The 18,575-nt window shown below is 46.2% G+C and overlaps 1 protein-coding gene across 3 annotated transcripts in view; it reads left to right on the plus strand.

Annotated features, from left to right (window-relative positions):
* LOC106823492 (aldehyde oxidase 4-like) overlaps positions 1 to 18,575 on the plus strand; it is a 60,405-nt gene that overhangs the window by 37,265 nt on the left and 4,565 nt on the right. For 2 of the 3 annotated variants that reach the window (XM_014829216.3, XM_070508357.1), the window contains exons 22-34: positions 1,901 to 2,034; positions 2,712 to 2,799; positions 3,120 to 3,206; positions 3,393 to 3,584; positions 4,603 to 4,830; positions 6,485 to 6,580; positions 7,945 to 8,073; positions 12,044 to 12,118; positions 12,961 to 13,013; positions 13,472 to 13,586; positions 13,773 to 13,838; positions 15,989 to 16,174; positions 17,925 to 18,092. In XM_014829216.3, the coding sequence (XP_014684702.2) occupies positions 1,901 to 2,034; positions 2,712 to 2,799; positions 3,120 to 3,206; positions 3,393 to 3,584; positions 4,603 to 4,830; positions 6,485 to 6,580; positions 7,945 to 8,073; positions 12,044 to 12,118; positions 12,961 to 13,013; positions 13,472 to 13,586; positions 13,773 to 13,838; positions 15,989 to 16,174; positions 17,925 to 18,092 (1,617 nt within the window). The other variant, XM_070508358.1, reaches the window with a different exon arrangement.

An 18,575-nucleotide genomic window follows, 5' to 3' on the forward strand; every position in this document is an offset into this window, starting at 1 on the left:
TCAGAGAGGACAAAGCCTTAATATTATGTCCCCCTTTCCCCTTGTGGTTCATCTGCGTTGCTTCTCTACGTGAATGCTTTCGTGTGTTGGTGGTACATGTGTATGTAAATTTCCCTTTGTGGTTCATCTGAGTTGCTTCTCTACGTGAATGCTTTCGTGTGTTGGTGGTACATGTGTATGTAAATTTCCCTTTGTGGTTCATCTGAGTTGCTTCTCTACGCGCATGTTTTTGTATATTGGTGGTGCACATGCACATGTAACGGGATTGCATTTCCTAGACATTTTCAGCTCAGTGCAGTAGCACATGAATTCCAGTCCTGTTCCAATGGCTGAGAAATAAGGCATTGCTGCCCCAAGGCAAGTAAAGAAAATCCTCTGACATTCCCCTCTTCTGAAAGTGTGGAGTTGTAGGTCCTCGAAGAGTGCCAGGCACCGGGGGACACTCAGACACTTCTGCTGGGAGAAGGAGTAATGACAAGCGTCTCTGAGGGGGAAAGCCGGGGCTCCCTGGTGGAGCACAGTGAGTTGGTACCTTGAGGTCTGAAGGGATGGGTAGGCTCAGTGGGAGGAAGAAGCTACCAGCTGCCGTTCAAGGCAAAATGGAAGGCTGAGGGGACTGATGCTGAGCTGCGATGTGGCTGCAGCCTCTACAGTTGCAAGTTTTAAAGTGAACAGAGGAGGAGCGAGGAGATATGGGCTTTGCCCCTAAGCAGCTACATGATCTTCGACAGGTCGCTGGCCATCAGTATCTGTTTTTGTTAACTGAGGAAAATAATGAAGATCACCTCTGAGGTCTCTTTTGGCAGACGGTGTGTGGCTCTGGGTTCCAAATGGGTGACCAATATGTCCCAACGTCGCCCTTGCTGTCTACCATCCACATCTCCTGGGGTGCAGTCAGTCAGCTCCATGACAGCAGGCATTTCCCAGGAGTGACTAGGGCACTGGGTATGCACAGTCCATGGCCCAGAACCTGGGGCAGTATCAAAAGCAGGCCAGCAAGGATTTGAAAAGACATTTCTCCAAAGTTCTATGAATGACTAATAAGCACATGAAAAGATGCTCAGCATCATTAGTCACCAGGGAAATGCAAATCAAAACCACAACAGTACCACTTCACAGCCACTAGAATGTCTGTAATCAAAAGGACAGCCAATAACAAGTGAAGAGGAAGTGGAGTAATTAGAACCTTCTTACACTGCTGGTAGGCATGAAAACTGGCACAGCCAGTTTGGAAAACAGCTTGGCAGTTTCTGGGGATATCAAAAATAGAGTGACCATATAACTGAGAAATTCCCCGACTAGATGTCTACCCAAAAGAATTGAAAACATATGTCTACACAAAAACTTACACACGAATGTTCACAGCAGTGTTGTTCACAACAGCCAAAAGTCCATCAGCTAATGGATGGACACAACACAAATGTCCATCGACTAATGAATGATAAAAAAAGGTGGTCTGTCTATGCAATGGAATGTTATTTGGCCATAAGAAAGAGTGGAGTACTGGTACATGCTACAACGTGGACAAATCTTGAAAACATAAAGCTAAGTGAAAGAAGCCAGTCACAAAATACTGCATACTGTATCATGCTACTTAGATGAAATGATCAGAACAGGTAAATCTACAGAGACAGAAAGCCCATTAGTAGTTGCCTGGTGCTGGGGGTGTGGGGAGAGCTGAGGTTGAGGGGAGAATGGCAATGACTGCTCAATAGATGCAAGGTTTCTTTGGGGATACTTAAAATGTTCTAAAGTTAGATTAATGACGATGGTTGCACAGTTCTGTAAATGTACTTGTTGAACTACTGAATTTCCTTTACTACGCAGAGGGGAAGTACACGGGTGAGGAAATACACTATTAAATTGTGCTCACATGGCTTCCGGGACTCCCCTCTTGCAGGAATTTGTGGCTGCGGCACTAAACGTCCCAAGGAGTAGGATCGCTTGCCATATGAAAAGAGCTGGAGGAGCCTTTGGGGGGAAAGTGACCAAGCCTGCTCTGCTAGGAGCTGTCAGTGCTGTGGCCGCCAACAAGTAAGAGTCACAGTGATAGCTGTTAACGTCAACAGTCCTGCAGGGCAGATGCCTCCTCCATTCTTCCAGCCCTGCGCCCCACCTCACATCCCATGGGTCATGGCCTTTCCTTTCCAAAGGAGGTGGTGAGCGCGTGGGTGAAGGAGCAGTGGACCCAGAGCCAGAGGACCTGTGTTCAAGCCCTGCTCTGCCCACTCTCTCCCACTCTCTCTGGTGCCTCCTCCAGGGCGCTCTGAGAGGGTGTCTGAATGTGGGGTGCGAACTCACACAGCTTTGGTTCTCAACCCCTTCAGCCGCGACATCCCCCTCAGGGCAGCTATTTTAATCCCCTTTTAGTTTCCCAAAGTGAAATCCATAATAATATAACCTCCTTATATACGTAATTGCAAAATAATCATACAATGCCTTAATGTATATAAAAAAGAAATGAAAGTAACATAGCCAAATACTGTATCATTTCAGTATCTGAATTCTCAAACATGACTAAACCAGAATGATAAAGTAATAGGCTTCTCTTTAGCTTTTAATGTCTCCACAAACTTCCAAAATGTTGCTTAAGGCATGTTCCTATCCCCATGGGAAACCACTAAACCAGATTATCTCAAGCCCCTTTCCTCATTTTACGTTTCCACAACTTTATGCAGCATCCAGCATATTAACAGAGTCGTTTCCTGTAGGACTGGCCGCCCAATCCGGTTTGTTTTAGAGCGTGGTGATGACATGCTGATAACTGCTGGCCGCCACCCACTCCTCGCAAGATACAAAGTGAGTGAGAGTGAAAATTTCGGGAAACTGCCTAGAACGTTGTCCTATGATAACCAATCGATATTGAAGACAATTACTAAATTCCATACCACTTGAAAGGGATACTTGGATACTGCCTAAAAGTAACCAGAACTTTCTGGTCAGTTGGGATCATGGTCAACTTGAGCACCATCCTCAGTGTTCCTCTGGTGACTGTCGCATCAGGGCATGTGCATGAACTAGGTCTGGATCCACCAGTGGGATCAGATGTGTGTGTACAGCAGGGCCTGGCTGTAAAGGACTCCTGAGAAAATGGTTTGACTTGTTCTATCCCTTTGCAGGTTGGATTCATGAACAATGGTGTGATCAAAGCTGCTGACGTTGAATATTATATCAACGGCGGATGTACTCCTGATGAGTCTGAGCTGGTAAATAAGCGATACGCCTTTCCCATAAGTTACCAGTTTAGCTGTACATGTCACACTTTATTTGCATGAACTTTTCTGTTTCAAATGGATAAATTGTGTGAAGAGTTTGAGTTAGAGATAAAATTTAGATATGTGGTTTTGAATATTTGATAGATGTGAAGTTTTGTTTGTTTTGCTTTAATTTAGGTGATAGAGTTCGTTGTGCTGAAATCTGAAAATGCATATAATATTCCTAATTTTCGGTGCCGGGGTAGGCCTTGCAAAACAAACTTGCCATCCAACACTGCCTTTCGAGGATTCGGCTTCCCCCAGGCTGCAGTGGTAGTGGAAGCTTACATATCTGCTGTGGCATCTCAGTGTAACTTACCCCCTGAAGAGGTAGGTAATCAATCAGAACCTCCGAAAAAACTCTGACTTCATTGGTTCAGATATATCCTGAGCGCCTACATATAGCATTATGTCAGCTTCTAAGTAGATTCAAAGAACTAAAGGACATCATCTGTGTGTCGGTTAGCTTTTCTGTGTAACTAGTCAATCATAAAACGTAGTGGATTAAAACAACAAATAGCATTTCTTCTGATTCTGCAGGACAGCTGGGTAGCTCTTCCCATGTGGGCTAGTTCAACCGGAGTTTTGTGGTCTACGACAGCTTCACTTACATGTCTGGTGGTCATTGGGCTGATTAGTCTAGGGGATGTCTCAGCTGGGAAGGCCCGTCTCTGCTCCACAGAGGCTCTCATCCTGCAGTGGGCTAGCCCAGGTTAGTTCTCATGGTAGTTCAGAGACTTCCCAAGAGTAGCAAGAACATGGCAAGGCCTATTGCATAAGCACTTTTCAAGCCTCCACCTTTGTTGCGTATGTATTGTCCCATTGGCCAAAGCAAGTCCCATGACAGTCCCAGAGTCAATGTGAAACCACCCAAGGGCATGAACAGAGTGGAATGATCACGGCCATTTGTGCAAACGTCCTACCTCAGGTCAAGATTTTGAGGAGCTAATTTGAGAACAGTTAAGAATAAGGAAATGTTGTGTAGAGTAAAAGAATGTTGAGTCAGGAGAATTGCCTCACCACTAACAAAACTTGTGACAGGGCTAATAATAGTATCTACTATTTCTCAGGGTTATTGTAAAGTTACTTGAAATAATACACTTAGCAGGAAGCCTGGAGCGTACGAAGTGTTCAATAGTTATTATGTATGGTTAATATATATTGTGTTCTATCGTTATGATGATTATTGTTATCCTTGTGTTTATGCATTTACACTTGTACTTGCATATCGATAGCCATTTAAATAGTTGTTTCTTTTTCTAGAAGGGCTTTCTTTATATCAGGTATATAACAAAAAGGTATGCTTCAAGTTTTATTTTAAATTCCATTTCATTTTCTTGTCATTCAGGTTAAAGAAATAAACATGTATAAGACAATTAGCAAAACAGCCTATAAACAGACATTTAATCCAGAGCCCTTGCGAAGATGCTGGAAAGAATGTCTGGAGAAATCCTCATTTCATGCTAGGAAACTGGCTGCTGAGGAATTTAACAAAAAGAATTACTGGAAGAAGAGGGGGCTTGCTGTGGTCCCCATGAAATTCACTGTTGGGCTTCCCATGGCCTTCTACAATCAGGTGAGGCTGGGAGAGACGTCTTCTTGCCAAAAGCTCTTTTCCACACGACTGGCTGTCTGAAAAAGTCGGTCGTGTGCAACCAGGCATGGTCCCCTCAGGGGGGAGAAGGAACTGGGGCCGTTCCCTGGAGCAGGAAACAAAGTGGCTTCGGTCACGCATTGGGGACCACAGGTATCAGGGCAGCCCTGGTGCGACACAGTACCGAGGACCTCAGAGAGCAGTCAACAGATAGAGTCCAGCTCAGGGGGCTCTGGCCTTGCTGAGGGCCCCAAACCTGGGTTTAGGGTACGGGGTCAAGTTTCAGATCCACGAGCGAATTGGAGGAAACAAGAAGATCCCTTTCTCTCTTTCCTAATTTCTTAGTGACAACAGTAGGGTCATTTGAAGATGGAGTTTTCAGAAACACATGAGCACAGAATCTTGGAGTTACTATAGGGACTACTGGGCCCTCTTTTTTAACTTCACTTTAAACAGTTTTACTTGGGGTTCTGATTCTCTCTTTCATTTTTTCCTTCTCTCCCCATCATTGTCTGAAATGTCTCCATAACCAAACCCAAACAAACCAAAGAATACAGGCCTCCTCACCGTGTGGTTGAGGTGTGGCCACGCTCTCTCTTACTGAAATTATCTTCCGTGTCCACCGCTCCTCGGAGTCTGCCATCAAGGCAGAAGGCAGAATGAGAGGGGAGGGGGGGAGGCCAGGAGCTGCAGGCTCGGCACGGACGTCAGGCCTTCCCGAGGCGGTACTGCTCGAGCCAGAATCACCTACAGACCCCCTTTAAAGGAAGGCATTCTCTGGACTTTCAGTGGTTGCTGAAACTGTTTATTTTAATGTAATTTAACTGTGTAGAACCACAAAGCAAAGAGTAATATCCTTTATAAAACACAAGCAAATTTGGAAATTAAGTAAAAATAATATTTTAATGCCAGTAGTATTCAAAATAGCAACATGAACTTAATGTGGTGGCTCATGTTGCTCTTCTAAAACTAAACCCTCACTCACAAGATGCTGCTGCTTCCGGCCGCTGCTGTACAAGGCGTTTGGAAGCCTTCATCCTAAATGTCTGTGGAGGGCGTGATGTCTCCCTGTGGCCCCCTTGCCTCTAAGATGCCTTGTCAATGAAAGCAGTCCTGCTGGTGCTCATACAGCCGTCCGCACAAAGTCTAGCGTGGGCTCTGGAGGCTCTGGCAGTGCTCGTTCACACCTGGTCCTCATTACTCTCGCTGGATTGTCATGAGCTGAGAGCACAGAGTTTCAGAGTTGTTGTAGAGAGCTTGATGGGCCTGAGAAAGAATGCCGTCTCGCACCTAGGAGACTGGGACGGCTAAATTAGTCCATTTGCTCTAAAGGTAGTTTCATGTGCAGGGAGCGCAGAAGAATAAGCTTTGGAGAAGCAGCTCCCAAGGCCCCCAGGAGGCAGGAGATGGTGGAGGGAGATGAGCCACCATTCGTATACCGACGTTGATGGTTTTCAAGTCTGGGGCTCCTTGAAAGGGGTTGTCTGTAGCCACCAATAATGGCTTTGTCCTCCAGTATAAAGAATGAAAGATGGGCTCAGTGAAGCAAAACCGTTCACCTGGCGACCTCAGCCTAATGCACAGCTACCCTTGGCCACACCGATCTCCACACTGGTGTTATAATTAATTCCCCCAGGCTGCAGCTCTCGTCCACATCTATCTCGATGGCTCTGTCTTGGTGATTCACGGTGGCTGTGAAATGGGACAAGGCCTTTACACCAAAATGATTCAGGTGAGATGAGTACCTGTTTCCTCCCTTGTGGAAGAGAATAGTGTCGCACAGTCGGTTAACAGCTTTTTTCCTGTTGAGCAGGAGAAGTACTGTCACATTAAATGCACAGGTCAATGGTGAGACTCATGTTGATTTCAGGAACACAAAAATGCAGGGGGGGGGCGATGGGAGTGCGTGTTAGAATGGAGGAAATATGTCATATTATTCTTCCTGCATACTCCAGAACCAAGCTGTTAGGTCTTCTGAAAAACGTGATTCCAGTTTTCAAAGATAAAGCACTTTCAGCTTTATGACAACTGCTCAAGGCAACACTGTGTTAATTCAAATCTTCATTAGAAATAAATGTATTTAATAGGATGAGAAATTATGTTCTTAGAATTCACAGTCTGCTTAGGAACTCACCACAACTGACTAATATTTGTACTAATTCAAAGAAGTGTTTCTAATATTGTCGAAAGATCAAGAGGTTATTTGCAATCCCTTCTTTTATAATATTAAATAAGAATTTGTTGAATATGAAATTTGAATTAAAAATGTGGGACAAGGGCAGATTTTCTCTCCCACTGAAAAATAGAATATATTTTCTTTAAGGAAAGAATATTATTTAATAGCGTCCTTGGAATTAGGAAATCACAAAAATCCACAGGGCCTTCTTTGAACATATCTTGCTTCTTTACAATAAAACCCTTATGGCTACAAAATGCCCCAGAAAGGAAATAAAATCTGCTAAATGGTCTGTAAACCACAAGGAGAAGATGCAGGTGAAACAGTGGGATGGAGACCCCAGCCTTGCTTGTGTGTGTCCTACTAAACCAGACGCCTCAGAGTGACCACATGGCTCCTTGACATTGGTATAAGAGAAGGCACAGAGAGTCTTCAGTTGGCCACATGTCTGAAAAGCAGTGTATCTTTTACAGTGCCATTTAAAATCTTCAAATTCATAATCTACGTATAAGACTTCAATGTTTGTCCTTATAAGATAGCCAGGGTTTTTTGTCAACTTTTATTTTGTTTTTTATTTTTTTTTGACGAAGATTAGCCCTGAGCTAACTACTGCCAATCCTCCTCTTTTTGCTGAGGAAGACTGGCCCTGAGCTTACATCCATGCCCATCTTCCTCTGTTTTATGCTTGGGATACCTACCACAGCATGGCTTTTGCCAAGCGGTGCCACGTCCGCACCCGGGATCTGAACTGGCAAACCCCGGGTCACCGATAAGCGGACCATGCGAACTTAACCGCTGGGCCGGCCCCAGATAGCCAGGTTTTATACTCAGTTCAAAAAAGAATTAAATGGTTTTTAACCTGGTGGGAGGGAGGCTTAGAGACAAAGAAATAAGTAATATTTTTCTTCTGCTTCTGGCAGGTGGCTAGTCGCGAACTGAACATCCCCCAGTCGTACATACACCTGTCAGAAACCAGCACGGTCACCGTGCCCAACACTTTCTTCACGGCGGGCTCCATGGGGACAGACATCAACGGGAAGGCTGTGCAGGTGACTGTTCTCTCAGTTCTCAGTCACCCATAACAGTGCTGCAAGGGACCCTGTCCCACTCCTTTTATGGAAGATGAAACCGAGGCCAAGAGAGGTCAAGTGGCAGGGTCTAGGTCACTAATTTCTGGCAGAGCTGAGACTCCAAGTGGTTGCAGCTCCCTCTATGGGTTCCTTGTTTCCTCCCCAAAATCTACCTATAATTTTTCTAATCACTTTCAAATAAGTAACAACCCATTGATCACTTTTATTTGCAGAATCCATCTCATCTCAATAATTAGAATGTCCAGCCGAAAACTCCAAAACGTACTTGAAATTGCAGTGTCTCTGCTACTCTCCAGCTTGGGCCTGCAGATAGAAAGGGGGTGGAATAGCTTCTCCCCATTTCCCTCCCTGCACTTTCTCACACACCCATCCCCCAACTCCCGCCCCACTTCCTAGCCTACGTGTCAGACCCTTGTGAAGTCCAAGGCAGAGAGAGCACAGAGGTAAGAGGCAGCACAGGCCTCAGGGCCTTCCGGCCTTGCTCCAGCTGACTCCCTCCCTGTGGATGCTACTGTGAGCTCCTTACAGGGTCCCTTCTGGGTAACTGACATGGGCGGTGCCTCTCCTGTGGCTTTAGCCACTGCTGACCTGCCCCAGCCCCTCCCTGAGCCCCAGGCCACCTCCAGCCTCTTTCTACTGAGTTACCTCCCCCGCTTTAGGAAGCTGTTATAGGTGGAGTCCTTTTAAAATCTAGAGATCAGAGGTTACCAGGAGCTGGGAGGAAGGGCAAATGAGGAGTTATTGCTTACTGGTCCCAGAGTGTCTGTTTGGAGTGATGAAAAAGTATTGGAGAGAGAAGCAATGGTTGCAGAAAAAAAATACAAATAAGATTGTTTTAAAAAGTCAGTGGGCGAAGTTCAACTTGCAACTTGAAAACTTCTTTTCATGTTGACTATTGCCAGGCCACCTTTGAGACAAAATAAAATTCTGCCTCTGAAGTCTAAAAATGTGGGAAATCCAAAATGGAACCTTTGCGCACACTGGCCTCCTTGTCTGGTTTGGGCAGAGCCGTGTCCAGCAGACCCAGAGGCTCCCTGGAGGGAAAGGAGTGACAGCTTGTCGTCTGATTGCCCTTCAGACAGTCTGCAGCTCTTCAGTGGGCTTCCATGGCGGGTTGCCCACTAAGACCCGCAGCTTCCTGAGGCTCTGGAGTCTTTGTCAGTCAGCCATCACTTCAGACATTCAGAGGAAACATGGCAAAAGCTGAGGCCCCGTTGGCTGCAAAGACGACAGTGGCTCCAGCCTTGCTGTAAACAGACTCTCCGTCTGCTGTGGAAGATGAAGTTGTTAACTCCAGAATTCTTTTTAAAACTGAAGTCATTCATATGGGAGTAAAGTCTAGGAAATGGCTGTAAGAGAAAAATGCCTTATAGAAAAAAATTCTGCATAATTTCAAATCAAAAGCAGGAGTAAATGGATTAGGTAAATCAGTAAACATTGGTTCTTTTACGTCTACGGAAATAGAGATTAACTGAGTATTAAATCCCGCAAAGCAAGGAAAGCAGCAAGTAGGGAAGATTGATTTCATTTTGGTTTTGTCTTCCAATTTTGTCTTAAAATGGAATGGTTAAACATAGAGAATTCAGTGAATCAGAAAAAAGTTACCCTAGGCGAGATCCACACCACGGGTTCTACCCAGGACACACGCACCTGAGAAGGCCATGCGGGCCATGGGAGTCCCGCGCCCTCCCAGAGATGGCCCTCTGCCACCCAGGTGACCTGTAGACCTGTGTTCAGAAGTAGACGCCCGGCATCAGGGCCTCCCGGCCCCAGAGCCTGCGCAGCAAGCTCTCTGAGGGGCCCTGAACGCCTCTCACCAGGCTTGAGATGGAGGAAGCCCTGGCTGCCTCCTCCCTGAGAAGATGGAGGTCCCGGCGCACCAACGACCGTCTCCAGTGAAGGCCTCTCCCTAAACCAACCCTGCAGTCTCTTCACCTCCGACCCTTTGATGTCGCAGAGGTGGGGTGGGACAGTTTGTGGCCACTTACTCTGCATGTCCTGCTTAGGAGGTCGAGCGCCTTGGTTTGGAATATGGGGTTATTTATCTTCTGTTGTGCTGGTCTCATCCTTTTGGGTCCTTAGCCTAAACTGAGTCCGGAAATGTCCCTTAACATCTTGTTAATAAATAATAAATTATTAAATAATAATAAAGAAGAAAAAGAAACATAATGGCAAGTGTCACAAATCAAAATAGAGGAAGTCACGGGAAGAGAAAGTGAAGTGTTGGGTGCTGCCCGAGGCAGCAGGGAAATCAGGCAAGGCACTCCTGGAGGACCTGGAGCCTGACCTGGAGCGTGGTCCTGGCTGCTGCCGGGGAGGGCGCTGTGTAGGAGCTTGGGAGCAGAGGGAGCTCCTGTGCTTGTGCTGGAGGAGCTGCCAGGAGGCAGGGCGGCTGGAGCAGAGAGCAAAGGGGAGCGAGGTGGGAGAAGAGGAGGAAGGAGCTGAGGGTGAGGTTGGGTATAAATGCTCATCGTTGAAGCTGCATAAAGGGTACAAGGGGGGAGTGTTGTACTATTCTCTCTACTTTTGAGTGTTTTGAAATTTTCTGTAATGCAAAGGAAGCTGGAAAATTAGTTTCTGGCATTTGGAGCTTCAATAGGGGGTGGGGACCCTACCAAGGAATAGAAGGTAAGAGAATTCTCCATCCAGAGAAGGGCGTTCAGGAGGTCACAAGAGAATGACCAATGTTCTCTGTGATATCTCACTCTCCTCAAGGGAAAACCGATCTTAGGAGCCCGTAGACTGTTGAGTGTGAAGTGACGCGCAGGAGGATGTGGTCAGGCCCAGAAGGGGAAGGACAGCAGATACCTGCACAGGCAGGAACTCGACAGCTTACGTTTGCCTAGATGTGGCACTCTTTGGAAGGTATCCACTTGAAATGAGGCCAGTGATTGAAAACCAAATGAACCAGCAAAGATAGATTTATGAAAACAAGGATCTTCCTAATGCGCCAGAAGCCAGAGATCAGTCCCCAAAGAAGGGATGATAGAACAGAAGGAACAGAAACCAGGAGAGGGTATGAAGGAAGTCTTGAGGCTGAGATGAATAAGTTAGAGCAGACATGTACAGAGATTTGTGTCTGAATTAAGACTGGAAGCCCAGCTGGGGCCACCGACATCCAGGACTTAGCAGGTGTAACGTCAGGGGCCCAAGATTCCACCTCAATTATTTTTTATTTTCATTTCAATGATAATCTTTTAAAAATGAAAACAAACACATTTTGCATCACCAGAATGATCACTTTATCAGCGAAGTATTGCCATGAGATCTCTGCCCACATTTGGGACCAAAAAGTACACTTGGTGTCAAGACAAGAAGAAAAGAGCAGAGATAGACTTGCTACGTAAAGGATTTTTTCTTGCCCGGTGCAGAGCAGATGACTGCAAGGTAGAAGGTGCAAATGAAAATCCAGTGGCACTTTACACAAGGAGAGTGGAGACATGTGCCCCATCAACCGGCGTGTGATAGGCACCCGGAGCTCCAGAGTCTGTGACCCGAGTGGTCAAGACTTTCTCCACGTTCCAAGCAGCAACTGAGCTTCAGAAAAACAGCAGGATCAATCAACTAAATTAATGTTGTTATTTTGAATTTTACTGGTATGTAGGTTGGTATGCACACTTTTTGATTTTTGCTTTAGAATTATAAAAGAGCTATAACTCTCTGCAGACTGTACCTAGCTTTTATGTTAGCATGTATTTGAATGACATTCTTATAGAACTAATTTTAAGTCGACGCTGCAGGATCCACAAGAATATTTGTTTCCTTCAAAGGGATTCCATACGTTACTCGTGTTTAAAAAACCCTGCTGAGAGGACTAGGGAGAGGTCCACGAAACTGACAGTCTGCACTTGAATTGATTTCAATGCTTAACATTTTGCTATTCCCTGTGCGTTTTATTTCTGATGTTGTTTCAAATGTCAACGTTTAGAACGCCTGCCAAATTCTCATGGCCCGTCTTCAGCCAGTCATCAGGAAGAACCCCAAGGGAAGCTGGGAGGACTGGGTGAGTGTCCTCTTCATCAGCCCTGCCTGGAAAAGGCCACCCCTCCAGATGGCCAAAGTTCCTTGGGGGCTGGTTGGCGAAGCCCATTCAAGAACAAAACATTTATTAGCGTTTACTCCAGCTTTTCAAAAGTGTGAAAAAGCTGTCTGTGTTCACTGAAACTCAGCTTTATCTCCGAGCGTGACTTCCCACAGAGCAGGATTACAGCCTGGGCTCCCAGGCTTGCGGCCCCGCCTCTTACTGCTGGACCTGAGGGATAGGTGCCCCCTCGGTTCCTCAGGGCCCTGACTCTCTCGCCACAGCAGTGGAGGTAATAGCAGTCCTCATGTCACAGGAGCATTCTAGTTTTAATAACAATCCTTACTACAATTACCGTTAGGGTTATTCCCAGCCCTGCCGGTTTACTCCAGCAGGGAAGCTGACATAATATACTAAGACAGTCAACCGAATTATTTGGGTAAAAAGCAGGGTCAAAATACATGCATACATAGGGGTGTGTGTATCTAGTTGTATGTATGCATACATGCCTATGTCCATACTTACGTACGTAAGTCCATAAATATGGTCGAGCCCCTTTCCTAATTTAAAAAGCCAAAAAGGGTGAAAAGTAGTAGACTTTGCGCTGTGCAACCCCCATAAATAGAGGGTCCCCAGCGCACAGCTAGCAGCTGCCTTGAAGCCCCTCCCTTGAAAAGCGTGACCTGCGGCTTGTACAAGTGTAAGTCTCCTTGAGGTGAATGCGGGCACACAGCTCGGTGCAACAAGAGGAGGCAAGCCCCACATGGAAGGCATTTTTTCTTATTTTTTTCTCATATTTCTTTGTATCCAATCATCTGTTCCAGATTGCAAAAGCCTTCCAGGAATCCATCAGTCTCTCGACTACTGGATATTTCAAGTAAGGGCCGTTTTCACTTTGGATTACACTTGGGCAGGGGCGGTGCTCGCTCATCAGCCTCACAGATGCCCAGAGCACTGGAGCTCAGCTGCACGGCCCGGCCTTAACCCTTCTTCAGTCATGGGCCACGGGAGTGGGGAGGGAGAGCTGGGGAGTGCAGGGACTCCTTGGGGCAGCCGCTGTTCACCACCCAGGAGGGACACCACAGCTATCTACACACACTCCGACCACCCCAGTAACTGCGCGCTGGAGGGAGGGGTGAGACACCAGTGGGCCTCTCCCTGTGTCTGCGTGGTCCTCTTGCAGCTCTGATCAGCACAGCCCCCCCAGCCCCCGACCAGTCGCAGGAGAAGAGGGAGGAAGGCCTTCGGCCCCAGGGGAAGGGGGTGCTCTGTTCATGTCCAGGACCACTAGTGGGGCAAGTGCCTGTTCCTTTCACTCCTGACTTGTCTTCTCAGAGGCTACCAGACGAATATGGACTGGAAGAAGGAGGAAGGGGATGCTTTTCCATATTATGTCTACGGAGCATCCTGTTCTGAGGTTGAAGTCGACTGTCTGACGGGGGCTCATAAGGTAAACAGCAACATTCGTGCTGGCCATCTGCATAGTACAAACAAACACATTGATGTGTTTTCCCTGCTGTGCATAGCAATCAACTTGATCCTGCCACTGGAAGAACCAGGGACAGATCTGCCATCCTAGTAAAGATCTGTTCCAAATAAGTAATCCCTTCTGTCACGTGTTTTTCTCTCGGCACAGCTCCTTAGGACCGACATCTTCATGGATGCTGCTTTCAGCATAAACCCAGCCCTGGACATTGGACAGGTGTGTGTTCCCAGAAGCACCCCCACATGAACTTTTGGTCAATTCCATTCAGTACATTATTTTCCGGAGTCCTCTGAACACTTTTTATACCTGGTGCAAGTGTTCTGCAATATATATTATGGATTACACGCACACACAAACACACAAGTAGATAAAATATTGGGACAGAATTTCAAGAAAAAGTTAACAATGGTTGTCTTTGCGTGGCAGGAATGTGTATGACATTCTGCTTTACAATTCTTGGTGTTTTCTAATTTTTCTTCAATGAACATTAATATGTCACAAATAGGGAACGTTGTATAAATACATAATGATAAAGTTACCTTAGTATTCATATTAATGTTGAATTTAAACAGATTACACAATTTAGAGAATTATAAGGGGAAAATGCTTAAACACAATTTTTCCCCTCTTGCTGAATTTAATTCTGATTTTTATCTCACAAATAAATAAAATTAAGGCACCCAAAGTCTTTTTAAACTTCGAGTTCAAAGCTTTCCAGCTGTTGGTGTGGCTCTGCTTCCTTTGTGGCCTGGTTACTCAGGGCGGGGCCAGTGGACCAGCCTTAGCCCAGCCCTGATCTGCCACCCAGCTCTGGTGCGAGGCCAGGCCACTGGTCCGCAGGCTATGCCTGAGCAGCAACCTGGAGCCTTGAGCGGCTTGGCCTCCAACCCCACAGACAGATGATGCTGTCATCTGGGGACAGCTTCCCACCACCTAAGTCCTAAGAGACTGGTTTTCATAGCTTGGCCAGTGGGCTTTATAAGGAATAGTTTTATTGGTCCCTCAGTGTTTCTCCAAATGTGGTCCTCAGACTCTGCAACAGAAGCACCGACAGTGTTGTTTGGAAACGTGGATTCCTGGCCTCCCCAGGCCCAGACCTGCTCCATCATAACTTTGCTGGGCTGGGGCTTAGAATCTGCGCATTTAATCTGCGGCTGAAACTCACCTTAAGGCTGTAAAGTGTGAGAAGCCCAGCTAGCCCAGGCCCCCCTCCCCTCCCTGTCCCTCCCTGCTCCCAGCCATCCCTGCCTCCTTGATGCTTAAGCAAAAGCAGAAAGGGAGATGTTGTGATCAGGAAAGCCCTACATTTGTCACGTTGGAAACTGAAAGAAAACAGGTGTGTTAGACTGGAACTCTGGGACTTTGATCTTTTCCTTTAGGGACAGGCATTTGGAAATATCCAAATTTAGTGTTTAAATTTGTTTACCTTATTCCTAAATTTTACGTTCCAATAAAATGCAAACTACAATTCTCTTTCAATTTTTATAACCTCCAGGCAGACACTCTCTTTAAAAGGGACCTTTTTCCTAGAGCATAATAGTTTGTAAATAGAAGTCAACATGGCTTTTAATAAAAAAGATATAATTTAATAAAAGTATTTAATTTAATAAAAAATGTTTCTTCCAACCCACTCTGTTTAACACTGATCTACTCTCCATAGTAACTTCTAAAGGGAAGTAAAGAAATCCAGATATTATAATAAACTACATTGTCCTGGTTCCATTTATGCTAGTTCATGTTCCTTTAATGTTAGCTCCTTTTTCGTCTAGTCCAACAGACGTTTATTGAGAATCTATGTACCAGGCACCAAGCTAAGAACAGAATACAAGAAGGCCAGGCCTCAGGATGTCTGTAAACTAGTGAGAGAGGTGAACAAGGAAAATGCCCTCTGAGTGCCCCTGTGATGGGGGAATGTATTCAAGATGCAATGAGCCTGGAGGAAGCACTTCCTAAATCCACCCAGGGGCTGGTGGGGGTGTCCAGAAGGCTCCAAAGAGGCAATAATTCTTCAGCTGGGACTTGAAGGATAAATAGGAGTCTGTCAGGTGGACGAGCTGAGGTGGGAGCAGTGAAGAGAGTCAGGACTGCATTACAAAGACCTGGAGACCTGAACGGATCTGGTGTAGTTGGAGAGTGACAGGGAATTTGACAAGTCAGGTCCCTGGAATGGGGGATCCCTGAGTGAGAAGAGCTGGGGATGAGGCCAGGCAAGATGGCAGGCACCAGACTCTGAAGGACCCTTTATAAAATCCACCACAGTGCTTTCAAGAACGGCTTACTATGGTTCAGAGCTCCATTTCAGTCACATTGGAATCTTTATTCAACCACTCTCATATACTTATGAACTGCGGAACTTCTGCCTGTAGATTGAAGGAGCGTTTGTTCAAGGCATGGGATTCTACACCATAGAAGAGCTGAAATACTCCCCGGAAGGTGTGCTTTATTCTCGGGGTCCGGATGACTACAAAATCCCCACTGTCTCTGAGATACCAGAAGAGTTCTATGTCACCTTGGTGCGTTCCCAAAATCCCATAGCCATCTACTCATCCAAGGTAAGAACTGAGACCTCCGTATTGGGTTTGCGAGGGCTGCGATAACAAAATACCACCCACTGGGTGCCTCAAACAGCAGACATATATTTTCTCACAGTTCTTGAGGCTGGAAGTCCGAGATCAAGGTTTGATTTCTTCTAAGGCCTCTCTTTGGTTTGGAGATGCCACTTCTTCTCACTGTGTCCTCACATGGTCGTTCCTCTGTGTGGGCACGTTTCTGATGTTTCTCTCTGTGTGTCCTAATTTCCTTTCTTATGAGAACACGAGTCATTGGATTAGGGCCAACCCTGAAGACCTCATTTTAACTTAATTCCCTCTTTGAAGACTTTGTCTCCAAACAGTCACATTCTGAGGTACTGGGGGTTAGGATTTCAACATATGAGTTTTGGGGGACACAGTTCAGCCCATAACAACTTATTCTTTCAAGAAATCATGAAAAACAGTTGCTTGCTCCTTTGAATTGCAAACCCCAAAAGGAAAAGGGAAAAGAAAAGCAGACCCGTGACAGAGGGGTCTCACCAACTCCGAGTAGAGTCTTCACTCTTGAGAGAGATCATGAAACAAATTTAGATCAAACAAGAAAGGTCAAGGAGGAGTCACACATCTTGGTTCATTAGGCTACGGGTCACCGTGAGATAAAACTGAAATTGTAAGCAAATTTCACCAGCCCAGAGCTTTCTTTGCTGCAACCTTCCCACATGTCCTCCAGACTCAGTTCTTTCTTGCTCTCACTGCCTCTTGCCCACCCTCCCCAAATCAGAAGGGACTTCCAAACCAGTTTCTCACCAACTGTTCGCTCTGAGACGTTAATAGCCACTGATACAAGAGGTGTTGACCTCATGCTTCCTGGAGCTCATGGGCTCTAACTGGCACATCAAGACCTACACAAGGGTCCTCAAACACAAGTGTACAAGAAACACAACGTCTCCAACTCACGTTCTGCTCAGAGCCCACATCTGGCCAGACTGATGGCACCTTTAACCTCAGGTTTTCAGGGAATTCTCTCTTTTTCTTAGGAGTAGGTCAAGGTTGGGAGGAAGGTGAGACTTCCTGTCTGAATGGCCTCTGTCTCCACTTCTGCACCAGACTTTGGCCGGGGACGTCTCTAAAGACCACCCCAACACAAGCCAGCCTCTTGGGGGTCTAGCCACCTCCCTGCCAGTTCTGCTCCTAACAAGGCGCCAGACCTCTCTGCTCTCACCCTCTGCTCCTCACCTCAGAGGAAGCCTGTTCTTCCACCAGCTCCACCTCGCCCTCAACCTTTGCTCCAGAGTAAAAACCAGAGCCTGGGGAGCCTTTACCGATGCTGGCATTCAGCACACACCAGGGAAGTTAGCGAGTGTGAGAACTTTAGCAATCCTCTCCCCAGAGTCCACCACCTCTCTGTCTTTCAAGCACAGCTACAAAGATTGTCGTTGCTTCGTTTTGGTTTTGAGTTAAACACAGATGGTCTGGAGCCCAAGGTGAACTGTCCTAGAGGGAGCAAAGGGCTTTGGTCTTCAGGACTTTCCCGGGGCAGGGGGACAGGAATTTTTAGCTGCCCCATGCTCCTGATGTCCTGGGGCATTTTCATGAGCTACTCTGAGGAGAACCCCACACACAAATATGCATGGGGGCATTTCGATTCTGGCAATTCAGATACACTCCATGCTGAGGATTATAAAGCCGGCAGAGGTGAGTGTGTTTGTGTACACACAAATTAGCCCTAAAAGAACCATGCATTTCTGATGGCCTTTTGCCCTCCTCTCAGGGATTGGGCGAGGCTGGAATGTTCTTGGGATCCTCTGTGTTGTTCGCCATATATGATGCAGTGACTGCTGCCCGCAGAGAGAGGGGGCTGACCAAGACCTTCACCCTGAGCAGCCCGGCGACTCCTGAGTTGATTAGGATGACCTGTGTGGATCAGTTTACTGACATGGTAAGGCGGGTGAGGAGGCATCGTGTTGTAATCACCCTATACATGGGCTTTCAGCTTCTTGGTATGGATTTGGTAACCATGAAAGAATTACAGGGCAGGTTCACCTTTGCCAATGGAAATTCTCATTTTGCCTCCACTTGCTATTTGCTATACGCTTCATATCTCGGCTGCTTTGCAGTGAGCGAACCTCTTCCAAGGATGGTTTAATTGTTTCAGACCCCAAAGAAAAGCGCACGCAGCTGAGCCAGTGCTAATAGCCACTGGACATGGTAGCTGGAGACTGTCAACATTTTATCACAGTGCAATGATGTGGTATTTTAATTACTGCAATAACCAAATTAGATTAAATAGATATCTGGTCTGGTCAGTTACACAGAAAGTTTTTGTTAAGCAAACTAATAAAAATAACTTAAAGATATCAAGTCGTTGGGCACATCTTGATATGCCTTGTACTCGCACGCTAATAGAACACAGTTCCATTTT

Source organism: Equus asinus, chromosome 4 (assembly GCF_041296235.1).
Source record: "Equus asinus isolate D_3611 breed Donkey chromosome 4, EquAss-T2T_v2, whole genome shotgun sequence".
Classification (NCBI taxonomy): domain Eukaryota; kingdom Metazoa; phylum Chordata; class Mammalia; order Perissodactyla; family Equidae; genus Equus; species Equus asinus.